This window comes from Emys orbicularis, chromosome 6 (genome assembly GCF_028017835.1).
Source record: "Emys orbicularis isolate rEmyOrb1 chromosome 6, rEmyOrb1.hap1, whole genome shotgun sequence".
Taxonomy (NCBI): domain Eukaryota; kingdom Metazoa; phylum Chordata; order Testudines; family Emydidae; genus Emys; species Emys orbicularis.
Window position 1 is genome coordinate 64,527,874 of NC_088688.1, and position 17,888 is coordinate 64,545,761.

A 17,888-nucleotide genomic window follows, 5' to 3' on the forward strand; every position below is an offset into this window, starting at 1 on the left:
TTTTCTATTTGTTCCTACTCAAGAAACTATAGTATAAATAAATTTACATCAATCAAATGTTAAATGTTGTTTAGTAGCCCAAAACGTTGATACATGTTATTCCTGCCAGTTTAAAGTAAACATTGACAGCTCCCTTTAATACACCCATTTACTATTTTGTTGTCCTAAAGTCTGTCTTCTTAGGGTGTACGGTTGCCTTTATAGGCAGTAACAATTATTCATGTTTTTTTGGTATTCCAGTTCGTCTTTTATGTCATCTTTCTTGTGTTCTACTGATAATATTGCAATTTGCTTAACTCAATGAATTATAAGACATTTCCTATATTTACAGTATTTTTGATTGGGTATATGGAAAGTTAAAAATAAAAGTGTTAATAACCCAATTTCTTTCCTGTGATATCTAAAGGTACATTGTTGAAATATAAAATTTCCTGAGTTTGAATTAATGTTACACAAAATATCCACAAATATTTAAGATCATTTAAAGCTGTTTAAGAACTAAATCATGCTCAGATAATGCTGCACTTGCAACATGAAGCTGTCACACAGCTTATCTTTCAGTAGCTGTGTATATTCTTCTTGGTTTCTTTTAAAGTTCCTGGTTTTCTCATAACAGTTTTACATGTGAACAGCAGACACCATTTCAGCATCCTTTTGCAAAGTTGCAGAATTGTCCGGTGGGGGTTTATATAAGCAGAATGCAATGATAATAAAAAGGATAGTGATGACTTTACAAGCTGCACCTTTATATGAAGAAAAGTGAACTTGTTTATTGTTGAAGATCAACTTTCAATACATATAGTTAATGTTAATTGCCAGAGTTTGTGAAAGCCTTACATTCAACTTGATGGCATCTCTCTGTCTGTCATGCCATAACTTTTAAACATCCCATTTGATCAATTTCAAAATTATCTAGACATCTATGACTACAAAACTATTGATTTTGGGGGGGGGGGGAATCAGACAACCAAAAGGGGGGAAATGGGGAGACATATGGAGACCCTGTCATCTGTTTAGCACAGCCCCAGCTTCAAACACCTCTGCAACTGTCTACAGATCAAACACCTGGCCCGCAGCACCCGTTAATTCCTATAACAATACCTGTCTCATCACGGTTCATCCTCCCAATAGAGTTTAACACTTGAATGACTTATCTCCCAAACAAATAATAATGGGGGGTGAGTGGGATATAGAGGAATGTAAGGGGAAATTCAGGGATGTAATGATCTCTTGATGAGTGCAATGAGTTTGGCCTACAGAAACTATAAATGTGTGACCCCATAGTTCGTAAGAGTGCCACAAAGGTATAAGGCAAAGAACTAAAACTATTTACTTCTAAGTTAAAAGTCTTACTGTAAACTTGGCTCAAAACTATAGCTCCATACTATGGTACCCATTAATGGCAGAAAGCATGCTTATCCACAAAGCTAATCAAAAGTCCCCTAAAAACAGCAGGAGTCTTTCCATTGACTTCCAGGAGCCTTGGATCAGGTCCCTCATCTGCCCTTTGGTCCTCGTTTGCTGTGAGAACTTTAATACTCATTAGAATTCTGTTCTTCTCCTCCACTCCAGGCTGTTCAAGACAATAAAATAATCTTCCCTTCTTTCTTTAACTACAGTGCCCCCGATTATGTCCATTCATTGGCTTCCTGTCACCTGCTGCACTATACTGAAACTCTTCATCCTCACTTAAGGTGGTCTAAATAATCTTCCTGAATACACATCCTCCTCTCAAGTACACTCTTCACAGTTCTTTTGACTTCCTGCTCACCATGTTTTCCAGTTCTTAGCTTCATGTCCTCATTCATCAAGTGTCCTCTATATCCTCCCTCAATTCCCTCCTTAAAGGTGATGTGCAAAGGGAAAACTATTGCGTCTGTGCTCTTTTTCTTTCCTCACTCCTCCTGATGTACAATGTAATCCAGATCTCAATCCAAATCGTGAAGCAGAGAGCTTCAAATATTAGGAGAGCTATGGGTCACACAAAGTTGGCCAGCTATCCAGTAGAGAAACTTTTCTAACTTGTTTAGAGATCAAAACTAACTTTAACTGGCCCACTCTCCCCTGGTACCAGTACTGTCAAGTCAGGCTTTATGTTTCTCCACTTTTTAGAAAACCTGTTTTATACATAAAGCTAACTTTAAAAGCAATGGCATCTGATCAATTAGGGGGAAAAATCTAATTTATATTAATCTTTGCAGACAACTTTTCTAACTAAAAAAATCCATATATGACACATTGGAAAAAAGCACCTGGATAGGGAAATTATCCCAAAGGAATAAGGTTTGATCTGGAAAAGAGGACCAGCAACCTCAGTTTGTAGCACAATAAAAGAAAATTTCGTTAAGATACTGTTTCATGATACCTCACACCAGTCAGGTTAAAAAATATAGATAGACTGAATAGGGATAAATGTCTAAGAAATTGTGGCGAAAGAGATTTTATGCATCTATAGTGGGCATGTCCATTCATTAGAGAGCCCTAGGATACAATCCATAATCAAATATCAAACGTTGGATATTTATTACCAAATGATCTGTTAGTACTCCTCCTGGGGCTCTCTAGTGGGAATGGTCACACTAGAAGAAATGAAGAATTATTCTGTCATCTGCTAGTAGCTGGTTGGCTATTGATATCATCTCATTGGAAAAGAAAAACAGTCGAACCATAGAGGAATGGCTTAAAGAAATGGGAGGTGGAAGTCATGGAAACACATACATTAACACACTAGTCATATACCCAGCAAAATAGACAGAGAACTGATAGATACTTAGATATTTGGTTACTTTCTATTCAATACCCAAAGTATATTCACCTGCCCCCAAAAAACCATGTACCTTTTTATTTTTTACTTAACATTTGATAGATATGCCTGATCTAAATGTCATAATGATGGTAATACCTTGTTAAATAGAAAGATCTGATGTTTAAAGAGACATTATAAAGACAAGAGCTAGCTGTTGTAATTATTGTTTTGTTTCTGTTATTTATATGGCAAGGATTTGTAAACTTGATAAACTTCCTAAATAAAATCAATAGCTTAAAAAGATAATGCTTGAAAGGTATTTGTTAAAGCTGTTGGGGAGGGCTTGGTTGTTTTTTGGTTGTTTTGGGGGGTTGTTTTTGTTTTTTTGTTTTGTTTAATTTTCAAACATTGGTAGCTAAACTTAAACACCTAAATAGGTAGCCTCATTGCCAAAGGGGATGGTCACCTGCAGCTATCATTGAAGTCAAAAGGTACCTGAGTACCTTTAAAATAATCAGATGAAAAGCTTATTAATTGAGAGGGGAAATTATTTTTAGTCAGAATCTTCGAAGGTCTATTTTTGTTCTTCTTTGGAACTCTCATTCAACTGCAATGCTAAACTAACACTGGGGAGAAAATATGTATTTGTTAAAAGTTTAATTATAACTACAGGGTGAGAAAATGCCAATATTTATCTGAGACCTCTAAAAATCTTCCAGCCAAACTAGGGAAGTCAGCAAGAGGAACTCCCCTCCTGCCTCAAAAAAATGGGGGAAAGGTGGAGGGCAACCACACAAATCCCACTATATTTCAGGCTCTTTTTCATCTATAAGGAAGCTATAAAGGGCACAAGCCACCTAAGGAAAAAAAAAACATTTCAGGTTACCTTTAAAAACCTAACTCTTCAAACAATCCCTCCTTGTTTCTTTCAATTGTCAAGAGTCCCCACAGACTTCCTACAAAACTGTGGTCCTGTGTCTTGCCTGATTTTTGACTGTCATGTCTTATTTAAATAGTAGTTCCTTCAGAAGAGGGAACTTATCTTATCTATTTGCAAAGTGCTGAGTACTATGTAAACTTATTACATAGTCTTATTAGGCTATTTTCTTACTCCTCAATTGTCATCTGGCAGTGAAATTCAAAATAGCTATGCCTTTTGCTATTAAAGATTTTAACACTCATTTGTGTTATGTACATATCAAATATGCAGTCACTTACTTATACCAATCAGCATGTAGGCCATTTTTGAGTTGTCGTAGACCCAGCAGGCTCCTTTAATGTCACATTTATTAACATCCCACAGAGTACAGCTACTGTCTATTGCCACACCAAACAAAATTGGTCCAGGAATAGTGCCTAGAAGAGATACAAGTGTACAAAGATAATTGAAAGAGTCTTAACTGAATCAACAGAATTCATAGAGTGAGAGGCCAGGTGGGTCAGGTTCGTGATTGAAGCATCAAGTTTTGTGTAGCTAGATTATAGAACCAGACATTCAAATCTCATCAGCTTGTTTTAGCCCTTTATCCTTCTGAGATACAGAGAGGACCATGCAACTTGCTGTACGTTGTTGCAAAGAACACTTTAAAAACTAAGGTGCCATCTGCTCCATATGAATGCTAAAGATACTATAGTACTTTTTATAGGAACAGGAGTTTGCCCTAGTGTCCTGGATCAATATTTACTCTCTTTCCCATTGCAGTATTGTGTGCTCATTTGCTGTCACCTCCCACCCAAGAGGTGGCTATACGTTAGGGATCCAATATGTACATTTTTTAAGCCCTTTCAGGTATTTCAGTCATTATGTAAATTAGTATTTCAATTATACAATCAATCCTGACAGTGCTCATGTAGAAACATAAGCTATCCCCTTACACATGATAAAGGTGGACAGGGGTTTTGGAATAGATTTTTCTAAGTGACGACAAACAGTACAATATATAACTGAACACTGTGTCATCACACATGTACTGTCACTCCAGTCCCAAACGACCTGGTGTACTGATCTTAAGAAATGCAGCTCAGTAAACAGTTACCTGGTGGCCAGGGGAAAAAAGCTCTCAATTCCTTGGTGCTATTTTTACCAACCATCTCAGTTCTACAACATCTTTTCACTCCCCTATTCTCTGAGAGGCACAGGTTTTTTGGGGGGAAAAAACTTCCTTGGCTAACAGTCTATTAGATGGTATTAAAGATAATAATAACTGTCTTTTGGGGGGATGGGGGGGGAAAGAAAAGTTAGCTGAGCTGGGCTGGAGCTGTTGTTGTGGCTGTTAAATTCTTATTTTGTCTTATTCTAGGTACCATTTCGCATTTAGCTAGAGCTGGTAGCAGTAGTGATGTTATCTGGGGGATGTTTTGGAAGGGGCTGGTCTGGTCAGAACATCTCTTGAGCCCAGAATGATGAAGGCCCTGGATCCTAGGAGACATTGGGCGTGGCAGCCTGATGAGAAAGCTTGCTCGAGTAGCCAGTTTTTCTCCCTAAAATCTCTCTCTCTCTTTTTTTTAGAGACTCCTCATTATTTTATCCATCAATTAGAACTAGTTTACAACACACCAATTTTGGTTCATTAATTCCCAGTCCCACATTGTCTTGTTTACCCGGCATGATTTTAACACAGTCCTTGAATTATATTACTAGGTTGTGACGTTGTTTATATAATCTGGGACCATATAGATCATTGTTGCAACCAAGGTCCTGTAGTGGCACCCAGATCTTGTATAAAGGGGGTCAAATGGGGTGTCTAAGACAAGGTTATGGTTTACTGGTTATAATTATGCTGTCTATATGTGTGTATCAATTTTGTAGTTGAAGTTATGAATATTGGCTCTATACTGTCTGTATTTCAAACTTATGCTATGCTGCTGGGTGACATCCCAGACAAATTGGTGTTAGCTCTGCCTAGCCTGCTTGATGGCCCATTAAGGACCATCAGCTATACAATGGACCCATTGAGAGAAGGCAGATACGCCTTGTAACTCAGCAAAGTATGCAGGGACTGGCCCATGTGACTCCAGACTCCATTTTGCTGTAATTTTCCACAGTAAGAACAAAGGTGTTCTTACACCTGGAAAAGACTATATAAGGCTGATGCCTCATCTCCATCTTGTCTTCAATCCTGCTTCATACCTCTGGAGGAACTTTGCTACAAGCTGAAGCTTTGAACAAAGGACTGAGGACCCATCCCAGCGGGGGATGTATTCCAGAGACTTGATTTGAACCTGCAGTTTATTCTATCGCTGCTGCAAGCCTGAACCAAGAACTTTGCCATTACTGTATGTAATTGATTCCATTTAACCAATTCTAACTCTCATCTCTATCTTTTTCCTTTTATGAATAAACCTTTAGATTTTAGATTCTAAAGGATTGGCAACAGTGTGATTTGTGGGTAAGATCTGAGTTGTATATTGACCTGGGTCTGGGGCTTGGTCCTTTGGGATCAGGAGAACTTTTTTCTTTTACTGGGGTCTTGGTTTTCATAACCATTTGTCCCCATAACGAGTGGCACTGGTGGTAATACTGGGAAACTGGAGTGTCTAAGGAGATTGCTTGTGAGACTTGCAGTTAGCCAGTGGGGTGAGACCGAAGTCCTCCTAGTCTGGCTGGTTTGGTTTGCCTTAGAGGTGGAAAAAACCCCAGCCTTGGGCTGTAACTGCCCTATTTGAGCAATTCGTCCTGAGTTGGCACTCTCAGTTGGGTTCCGCCAGAACCGCATTGTCACATAGGTCTTTTTGTTTGCACTAATTTATTTTTTCCATCTCCCTTTTGCAACTTTTCCCATCAACATTAATTTGAAAGGCTGTGACACTTTATGAACTTTCACTTACTTTTTACAGCTGAGCTTATAATTAAAGTAAATTTGTAGGCTCAATTATTACAACAGGCCCTGAGTACAACATCGTATGGTAAGAGGCTATGCCTCCATGTCTTGTGCAGGGTAGGGCTCCCCTCATCTTATCTCTCCTACCTCCAGTGTGGATGAGGTAAATGGGTTGGGACATTAGCTTCCTGCCAGGGTCCCCATGCAAGCCTGGAGTGTAGGGGAGTAATGCACTCATACCCACCCTCAGCATTGTAGAACTTAAGGCCATTAGTTAACTTCTATACTGGAATGGCCTTGCTAGTACTTGGAGAGGTTCTTTGCTGTGTAATAGTTTTTAAAAGTTGCATCCTCCACATTTAACCATACTCTGGCATGTGTGTCTCACTGTTTCTGCATCCACATCAATTACCCCCAAAAATAATTTAATAAAGAAAATAGAAAGTCAGCAAAAACTATTTAAAAGGGGTTTGGAAATGAATGACTAAATTATGCAGATTATCAGTCTGCCAGACTTCTAAAATGTACATTCGTACCCATTAGAAGTAAGGACACAGAACACTGCAGCAGGTTTCATATATTCATTACCATTTTATATGTAACGTCTAAAGTGCTGTCATTTTCATCAGTGTTAAATTATATAATAAAAATGTGGCTAAAGGAACTCAATATCATCAAGTGAAGTGTTACTGAACCACTGAATTTTTGATTGGTGGAGTCTTAAAAGCCCTGAAATTTTTCAAAGAATGGAGTTGCATTTTTTTGGGAGGAGGGGGGTTGCTTTTGTTAAGAGGATGCAAGTTTAAATATTCTTCTTCTGCAGTTGGGATTTGTTTCCTTTGGCATACCCGTTTAGCCTCTTTGCACAACTATTTATAGAGAAGACAGCATTAATGCTAAAAACAAGTAAAGTACAACATTTGAATTCCTATAAAAAATGTGGCTAAAGGAACTCAATATCATCAAGTGAAGTGTTACTGAACCACTGAATTTTTGATTGGTGGAGTCTTAAAAGCCCTGAAATTTTTCAAAGAATGGAGTTGCATTTTTTTGGGAGGAGGGGGGTTGCTTTTGTTAAGAGGATGCAAGTTTAAATATTCTTCTTCTGCAGTTGGGATTTGTTTCCTTTGGCATACCCGTTTAGCCTCTTTGCACAACTATTTATAGAGAAGACAGCATTAATGCTAAAAACAAGTAAAGTACAACATTTGAATTCCTATAATGAATTCTAAGCTTTTTCGAGATTGAGTTTGGCCTAATCTTTCAGACAGAGAGACTGCAGCAAATTCATTCATACACATTTTCTTTAAAATTAATCAGTCTGGGTATTTGAAAAGGAAGTCTTCCAATTAGACATTTTATGCTGGGACAGGTATTTAAGCAAAAGATAATAAATGTCATACCTACTAATCGTAGAAACACTGACTGCACTCCCAGAGCAAATGAACGCTGTTTATCTGGCACACACCTGCAAACAAAATTGCAGTTTAAGGGCTTTATCAAATGTAAATTTAACTTAAACTGATGTTTTTCATCTTGTTTTTTTGGTAAGTTACACTTGGACTTTTGAAAAATGACATTATCTGTTAATACTTTGGTCTGTATACGGAGTCTAAGCAACCTAAAAACTTTAAATGGAATTTACTTGACAGAAGAGACAAAAATCAACTTCCATAATATATCATTATGCATTATATACTATACTAGTTTTCTGCAATAAAGCACAGACAGCTTTGGCAGGAGAAATCATCATAGTCTTTTTCCCAATGTGTTTACACAAGATAATCAAAGTAAGGGATTCAGTTCAAGATCACGCACATTACTTATGTCTTGGTTAATCATTATGAAGTGGAGATGTGGTAGGGGACTATGCTTAAATACATACTATAGGTTTTTTTTTTAATGCTTTGGATCAAATGTATAATCAGTAGATATTGCACTTATTTGTAGATTTTGTCTTGCATCAGCATATTGCATTACATAAGGTAACACAACAAGCAGCAGCAAGCATAATAAATAAACCTTTTTGGTTGAACCTTACTGCTAACAGTCTAGCATCCCAGTAAAATCTATGCCACTGATAATTGAAAGGGATAGGCTTTGAGCAATCTCAAGTAATTTTTGAGAAGTATGATGACACAAACACAAAATATTGCTTTCCCATTATTCTCCCCAATCCAAACACAGCTGCCCTTTCTCTGCCTCCAGACTAACACAATCAAATTGTCAATGCAACTCCCATGTGGACTCACGCTGGAGCACCAAGAACAGAAGGTCAGTGCAATGAAGCATGATAATACAGTACAGTGCAGTGTGTTAAACCACTATCTCAGCTTTACAATAGTACTTTTTCTGGTATATGAAGTTATTCTATAAATTAATGTGCTTTTCAAGTAACTTGTGAGCTTTAAATAGTAAAAATGTTAATGCACTGTTTCTAAATTTGGCCATGAGGCTTTACAAGTTGTAGAACAGGGATGCAATTATCATGCTCTGAATGTTATGACTTTTATTAACATCCATATTGTAGCTCTGCATGGGTGAACAGCTGCTTTAACAAGGTATTAATAAAGTCTCATTTCAATGGGAAGGTAAGCCCCACACATTTATAGGTCTACATATTAATTTGGAATCTAGTGAGTCTCTAGCAGAGTGTGTTCAGGATCAAAGACCATCTGAGTTTCAGAGACTGGCAAGACAACCAAGTTGTGGTTAACACGCACCTACCTTTCTTAGAATTTTATACTGCCACTCATCATCATAGAATCAGAGCAGCTTCCACATAAAAATCAATAGCAACAGCAAAGTCCTCAGAAGATTTCTAGGAGTCTTTAGCACCTCTCCCTTTATAGGGTCAGGAGTCTGCTTGGAGTAGGGGAGGAAGAATGTGTGTATGGCAGGGATTTGGGAACAAGAGGGATGTTCAAATTGAGAGTGTCACTTATGGTGGAAGGCTTTCTCAAAAGAGGAAGGCTTTGAAATGTGGGCCCAGTTTAGTTCAAAATCATACGCTCCATCACCTTGTAGCTGGTGCTCATGAGGGAAATTGGCCTATAACTAGAAGAGTCATCTGCAGATTTTCCAGGCTTTAGGAGTGCTTCTCTCCACAAGCAGCAAATTTCACCAGTCTCCAGGATGTTGGTGAAATGTTGCATCAGCCAATTCCATGCCACTGAACTCAGGAACTTGTGGTAGATGCCATCTTTTCCCTCTGCTTTTCCCAGTTTCATAGCTGAAATGACTGGATCAATCTCCTTACCTGTGAATAGCCCAGACCATTGGGACAATGAAGCACATGTGAACAACACCTGCTAGAGTTGAGGACTTGTCTGCAATACTGTTTATCCACTGGCTGTTTGGATGTCCAGAAAAGTTTAGCAGCAATGGCATTGACTTTCAACTGCGACTTAGTGACATGTGTGGGATTTGCAGCCCCCAGGTGTCTCAACAGATTCCAGGCATGTCTGCTTGAGCCACAGTTTCCGTCTTGCTACATCCAGTAATACCAGGAGAGATTTTCCAGTTTCTGGGTCGCTACACTCATCATATTTGCAGAAGAGATCTTGGATCTCTGCAGTCCAGCAAGGAGTATATAAAAGTGTTTCTCAACGTTTTTGATATCAGGGACCAGCTTGCTGCCTTCCTAAACTATATCAGGGTGATCTAGGGGACCAGCACTGATCCATGGACCAGTTGCTGAGAAACATTGGTGTACGATGACCTGTGTCCATGGGAGTTATTCTTCTTTGCAGGGGTGATTAGGTGCATAGTAAAATGGTCAAAAGTCTTCAGCATTGGGGGAATGTATCATCTTTAGAGATGAACATCAGGTCAGGGCAGTATCCTCTGCCCCATCTTGCAGAGTGGAAAGTGACATACCATTTCACATCAAAAAGGTGGAGCATATCATTTGCCGATGCCCAGTGTGTCAGTTCTTCGCCTGCAATGTTTGCTGCATAGATCCTGTGCAGTTGGCAGAGCTGATGTATATATGTTAAGGACAGTAAGCTTACCAATGTACATAGAGATTCTAGTTGTTTCTTTTTACTCTTTAGGAGGTAGGACCAAATATTCATTGATCTCCTGCTTTATGTAGATTGCCAACCCATATTTTGGGTGGTAATTGCTGGCTATTAGTTTATAGCTGTTGATGTTATAGCAATGGGCTTTTTTCTTGACTTGCAACATGGGTCTCCTGGAGGGTGAGGATGTTGGTGTTGCTCATCTTCAGCACTTTCTCCAGGAAGCCGCACATGGACCGTAAAAGGCCTTCAACATTCAATGGGCAGCTCTCTCCCCCAGGTTCAATCTGCCTAGTACATTGGCCCTGAAGTGGTAGGTGTATTTTGTTGGTCTTTTGACTGGGAGGTTGACAATCAATGTTTGGTCACCAATTTGATGACATTAGTCATGGTTTCTCACTTAAAAGGGTGGACAGCATGAATATCATCATCTTCCACTCCATCTTATCAATGAAGTATTTTGGCAGCTCTTCGAAGTGGTTGATGCTTGGGTCTGGTGTCTGAGTTATGCAATCTGGGTTGATTAGCTGATTCAATATGATAAATAGTTCTGCTGGCTCCAATTCTGCCCTGATGATTGAAGAGGAGAAGGCTCATTTTGCCTCCTTTACGTCAGTGGTGAAGTTCGATAGAGTTTGTGTGCTAGCAGAGGGCTTCAGAGTGTCTTTTGTACCACTGGTACTCTAACTTTCCACCTATGCACTTCACTGGCAGTAGTTCACCTGTGAAGCAGAGTATTCTTCTTGGTCAGCGTGGGAAGGAGGAGGAGAGGCCAAAGCATTGATGGTAAAGGACAACAGGTGATCGTACTGTTGTACCAACTCATCAGCACCTTGGCTTTGTATTTGGGTTACTTGTTCTAAGGAGATTTGAAAACTTAGGGAGTTCAGGAGTCTTTGGGGGCAAATCAGTTTTGATTGCTCTTTATCCTGATGGGAAGAAAGGAAGGCAGGCAGGCTTTGATCTCTGCCTGGAAGAGGTCATGATCAGCTCAGGAGAGTGGTTTGTTGGTGATATCTCCAATATGCAGTCCTAGCTGGAAGACAGGATTCAACATACATACCACATATGGCGACATATATAGGTCAGAGACTGCCTGAAAGAATCTGATGGGTTCTGTATAGGTCATGAGATTAAGGTACTACCATATCATTGAGATTGTCCATGTGAAGGTTGAGATAATTGAAGACAAGTAATCTGGGGATTCCAATACCATCCTGGGCCACGTATCTGAGAGTTCATCCAGGAAGTTGTTGAGGTTTTCACCTGGAGGTCTGTAAACCAATATAATTCCTGAATTCCTTTTGTCCTTTTGCCTCACAGACCACATGAATGCACTTTTTGTTTCTGGGTATGGAATGTCTTCAGTATCAGAGGCTGGAGGGTAACCGGATTGTTACTCCACTTTCGCTTATCTGGTGCATTCTGGATACTGTCTTGGCTTGTAACATACACATGAGAAGATTAGCTGTGTTAAGATTGGGTTGGGGGTGGCACTGAACCATGTCTCAGTGATGCAGGCAAGGCCAGGTGCTTCATCAAAAATGAGATTATGGATGGTGTAAGGATAAACAGACTTTAGCTTTCCTCTCTCTTATTGATAGAGTGTGATCTGCCCCTTTAAAAAGGAATCGTGTGCTACAAGTAGTGCCACCAAGTGGAAAGGAAACTATTTCTATTTTTATAAGGGAAAAAGTGTTGTGAAACAGTAGAGAATCTACAGATAACAGTAATCTCTTCATCTAATGTTCAACGGGCTTAGCCTGCTTAAAACTGGTTATACACTACATGGTGATTATTAGAGTCTAGGGAGTAGCAGACAGGGGTGCAAAGCACTCCTTACACATTTTGATTATAGAGCTGATCCTGTATAAAAAGAATAAAAACTATTTAAAATCTTTATTTTGCAAGTTGTCAGAATAGTTACATTCCTTGCCACTGAGAGCAACAATGTAGGTAAGGTAATATCTTTTATTGGATCAACTTCTTTGGTGGAAGGTACAACCTTTTGAGCTACATAGAGCTCTTCTTCAGGTCTGGGGAAGGAAGTATTCCATGCTAAGTTTATACTCTGCTGTGGAGCCAGGAATATGTTCTTGAAAAGTATAAAAACCAAATACCTGAAGATGGCCACAGTAGTTGGAGTAACAGCCATAAAAGTGAAAACAACAGCAAAAAAGAAAAAGCCCAGGAATAGAGGCAAGAACGTGCATTGTGTTCGGCATTTCCCAGCCAGAGCCTCAAAAGGGACCTCTTCTGAGTCAGGTAATCTTTTTGGCATCCCAATACAGGAACAGTTTTGGTAAGTCTACAAGTAATGCACACAGCAAACAGTGTTATTTCAAAATATGTAAAATTGTAAATTATAGTAATTGATAGAGATTAAGTAGTGATCAGACATTCACATATTAACACATACTTACTTATTTCAAGGACAGTGCATGACTTAGTGAACCCTTAATTTATTTTGTGATATTTTCAGCCACACTATCCTGGTTATTCCACCTAATTTTGACAATAACTATACTCACTTACATGCCTCCAACTGTAAAGACTAACTCTCTCCTCCACTTATTACTTTGCTTTCCTCCTGGGCTGGCAAGCTACCAAAAGAGGTCTCCTATTACCCAAACAATAGTTACTCCTGAACGCTGTTTGGGATATTTTGTATTTAGACATTAAACCTTTTTTGCCAGACTAATTATTAGATTAAATTAATTTAAATTTAAATTTCCCCTTTATTATTAATTAGGCATTACTTCATTTTGCACTAAACATAACCTCAGGGAGAGAATAAGTAAACTGAGAACATGAAAAGTTGAATATTCTGCTGGTGTCCCCTCAATTCGTCAGTGGATAGTTTCAAGCACTTTACAGAAAAAAGTAAAGCTGAGAATAAACAACCCAAAATAGGACAGTCCTGTACTCTCACAAATATACCCTCTTGTTACAAGTTAGCAATATGAAGTTATTCAAAATTCTGAAACTATGAATGCTTTTTTGTCTGGACACCTTTCATGTACTAGTCCTAATTTCTAAATAACCCTTTTTCATCATAGGCTAATAAAATTAACAGTTGCCTTAACAAACCCTTATTCCTAAATTACAATTGTCTGTCTATAACCTGGAAGGTTTCCCACATACACACACTTTATCCAGCAAGATTCTCAAAGAGCCACTGGTTCTGTCAGCATTGGCTGATTTAGTATTAATATTTTCAATAAAATTCCTGGTCAAACCTCTCCTCTACCACTAATATAATTCCCAAAGGTAGATTAGAGAAGATGGATGGCCTTTTATAGTTAAGGCACTGCAGTGGGACTCAGGATATCTGGGTTCACTTCCCAGCTCTGCCAAAAACTTCCCCCCATTTGTATTTTCTATTTGGACTGTAAATCAAAAACAGTCTCTTATCATCTGTTTATATAGTGGCTAGGGCAATGGGGCACTAATCTCAGTTGGCACCTCCAGGCTGTATTTTAAAGACAATGATATCATCACATATGGCACTTGAAGGATAGCATTATTGCAGTGGCTACCTCTTCTCCAGTGTTGTGCCTGTTCAGCTTTTGTCCTGTTTCAACTTAATCTAAATATCTTGTCTTTGTTCAAGTACAATACTCACTGGATTACTTTCATATTTCTCAGTCTCAACTTCCATATTCTCCACTCATTAGCAACACAAAGGGTTAGAAACTGTAGAATGCTCTTTCTAATATAGCTTCCTATTCTTCAGAAGGATGTTGGTACATTCCAGTGAGGTCAATCATGTATTATACCTTATTTATATTACACTATTATTGGGCATAGTGCATGACTTAAATGAAGGAAGGCAAAGCCTCTGAAAAACTTGCAATCTAAATACACGAAGTGTGTGTGTGTTGGGGGTTGGGGGGGGATAGTGAGGAAAAGGTAAGATACAGAAGCAAAGGTACTGGGCATGTGTGTTTGGCACACCACTATTTTAAGGCATTTCCCCTTCTTCCCTTTTCTATTTTGTGGGGAGAGGAGGGTGGGGTGAGTTGTGTTTGTTTTAAATATGTTTATATTGCAAATACAAGCTAAATTGAAGGATCTGAGGGAAGCAGGGGAATTTAGTGATGCCCTTGGCACAGAAATGGGTGGAGCTACTAGGAGATACAATTATGGCTTCCTGGCTCACAAGCTGCATTTGCTCCAGCATAAGTTACAGCAGCCTAGAGATGGAAGAAGTAGTTGACAGAACGTGAAAATTATAATAAAACACACTGTGGTAACTGCAAAGTATCAGAGGGGTAGCCGTGTTAGTCTGGATCTGTAAAAAGCAACAGAGGGTCCTGTGGCACCTTTAAGACTAAAGGTCTGACGAAGTGGGCATTCACCCACGAAAGCTTATGCTCCAATACATCTGTTAGTCTTAAAGGTGCCACAGGACCCTCTGTTGCTTGTGGTAACTGCATAACTCTAAAACACAGAAAACATATAATCTACAAAGAATTGTACACTCTTCTTTTGGAACAAAATGGAGAACAGATATAGAAAAGAAAAGAGAATTTGTACTTTATGAAGATGAGATTAGATCCAGCCTTGTCATCATCATGGTCTTCCAGCCTCAAGGCTTGTCACTTACTCTGGCCCAAAGAGCAGTTTGAATTAACCTTTCCAGCCAAACATGTCCAACAAGTGCTTCATCTGTCATATAAACTTTAATCGAAACATAACGCTCTTTTCCCTCATGACAGTTCTTGTCTACTTGCTTTATACAAGAGTAAAAAATAATAACTTGAAGGCATACCTCCAGTAAAAACACTCACACAGCTTTCCAATATTAGCAAGAATGAGTATATCACTACTACAATATCAAATAAAAAGCTGGAAGGCTGCCCTACTACAAAAGTTATCACTACATTAGCCAACCTTTCCACTACCACTAGAGCAGCTTTATCATTGCTAGCCCTACTGTAAGTAGGGTACTGGTGATCAGGGCTAGATGTCTGGCAGTATCACAATAGCATCCTTTGCCTATGCTAGCACACATCATTGTTATCTCCAGTGGAGTAGCACCATTTGCAGGAAGAGGTACAAGATTTCAACCTTCCTTCCTACACCCCTGCAAAAAACAAAACAATAAAAACAGATAAAGACAATGTGTCCCGGCACTGCCTAACTAAGAAGAATTAGATATATCCCACACCGCTACTTTAGTGATGCTATGACAAACTGTTTCGTTCATGTCTGACAGCACTCCAACTCAGGCATAATACCCTGAAAAGAGAATCAAATAACCTTGAACTGGTATCAAAGAGGTAATATGATTAACTTTCATGTGGGCTCAATTAACTCATTCACTTTGAAGTCAGCTAACTATCCACATCAACCTTCCTGCTTTGGTAAGCACATTCTAATGTTTAATGAAGTAATGGGAGAATGAGATGTAATTAACAGTAAACTATCAGAGGCTTTTAGAATCAAGTGAACACATGGAGTGGTTTTTAGTTGTATTTTAGTTAAATAGAGCCTCCAGATTTTTTTCAAAGCCTTTCTAAAAAAAAAAGAAGAGAGAGAGATTAATATTCCTTCAACAAGGAATAGCCACAACCTCACACAGATCCCTGTGTATAATGAGGTTATATGGCTGTGCAAATTCCTGTCTAATTTACCTTTTTACTCAGATTCTACATGGTCTCTCTGTGGTAGGTAAAGCCACGAAAGAGGCCATTTTCTTGCCATCTTCCAGCTTACCTTGACTGGCTGCTATTCTGCCTGCCTTCTCCCACTGTGCACTTTTCAGAATTTTCCACAGCAGGGGAATCTAAGAGTTTACTGTGCCTGAGGACATGGCAAGATGATGATACTTCTCAATTCAGGACAGCATGGACAAGAATGATCTGCTTCAGATTTAGGGGCAGGAGGGCCTGAAGCACTGGTTTGGGGAGATCAGGAGGAAGCAACTGCCAACCAGAGTTTATAATCCAAACATGAGCAGGTCTCCATATGTATTGGTCTTAAAAGTTCCACACAGCAGCTTCCTTCCTTCTCTTGTGGTTCAGTTCTTATACTTGTACATGGCTATGTGTAGCTGCCATCTCCTGCAGGCATCCTTTTGGTACAGAAGGAACTGAAGCATTGTATTCTCCCTGTTCCCCAAGCTGCACCCACCTACAGAACTAAGTCCTGCATGAATTTAGTGAAAGAAATTCAGCAGAGCAGGACTTAACTCTCAGAACCAGAACTGCTTTGGAGCAAGAGCAGCATGCGCTAGCACAACTCCCTCTCTCCTAAAATTCACCTTTTCTGGCTGTAACCATAGCATTATCCTTGACTCCGAATTCTCCTCTACTTGCATGTCTGTAAACCTGCTCACTAGCAGTTCTGCAACACTGCCTATTAAAGGAAACAACTTTAACGCCACCTCTGCTGAAATCCCAAGTTCCTTCCTCTCATCTCACCTTGACATTTGAAAGGCTATTCTCTAGGGGGTCCCAAAATAATTACTCTTAAGACTCCAGCACAAGCAAAATGTTTTTGCCCCAACCTTCCCAGACTGCTCTGGCACCCTTGCACAGAAAGCCAGCAGCTTTTGGAATTATTTTGATCCTAACAAACCTGCATGAACTGATAATGCATCTGGGGCCTTATTGTATAATAATGGATACGGATCCATTTATCAATTTAACACTGACTGGAGGCACATGATTTTTTTTAGCCAAGCATCTGAGTCCTATCATCATCTGAGCCCCCAAATAAAGGAGTTTAGATAATTTCAGATAAATTAATCCATCCTGTTCAAAGTTCACAATTTTATTTTATTGGACTATATTACAGGGATGAAGTTTGTTAAAACAGCAGTAATTTATATTAAGGTATATGGGTCAATATCAAGTAATCCTGTGCTGGAATTCATCTCTCAGTGATGGCATTTAGAGCCTGATTCAGAGACCAAAAAAAAAAAAAAATTCTGACATAATGTCAGCAAAGAAAATTCAAAATAATGTCTAGATACATAAGTAAATCCCAAAATCCAGGAGTTCATTTAAAGCCACTGGCTGTTTTGGACACTAAAAATTACCCATAGTAGCATCTTCTGTTTAGTCCATTTATCGTTTTACAGAATGAGTACAATGCTGGAATTGTCACAGAGAACTACATTTGCAACAAAACACTGCAGACATGTAACAACTATGAGACACTAGACCCCTCATTCACTTATAGGTTCAGAGAGGGGTTTTTGTTTGGGTTTTCTTTTCTTTTTCTTATTTTAGTTAACAATTATGTATTATAAAGCTTATGTTGATTTACTGTTTTGTTGTAATGGAAACA

General features: G+C 38.9%; 1 protein-coding gene across 1 annotated transcript in view; it reads right to left on the minus strand.

Annotated features, from left to right (window-relative positions):
- Window positions 1-618: 618 nt before the first annotated feature.
- LOC135880515 (solute carrier organic anion transporter family member 4C1-like) overlaps window positions 619-17,888 on the minus strand; it is a 104,858-nt gene continuing 87,588 nt past the window's right edge. Inside the window, exons 10-13 of the mRNA XM_065406831.1 lie at window positions 12,710-12,897; window positions 7,971-8,035; window positions 3,965-4,102; window positions 619-743 (exon numbers count right to left, since the gene is read on the minus strand). Of these exons, the coding sequence (XP_065262903.1) occupies window positions 619-743; window positions 3,965-4,102; window positions 7,971-8,035; window positions 12,710-12,897 (516 nt within the window). The remainder of the gene's footprint in view (window positions 744-3,964; window positions 4,103-7,970; window positions 8,036-12,709; window positions 12,898-17,888) is intronic.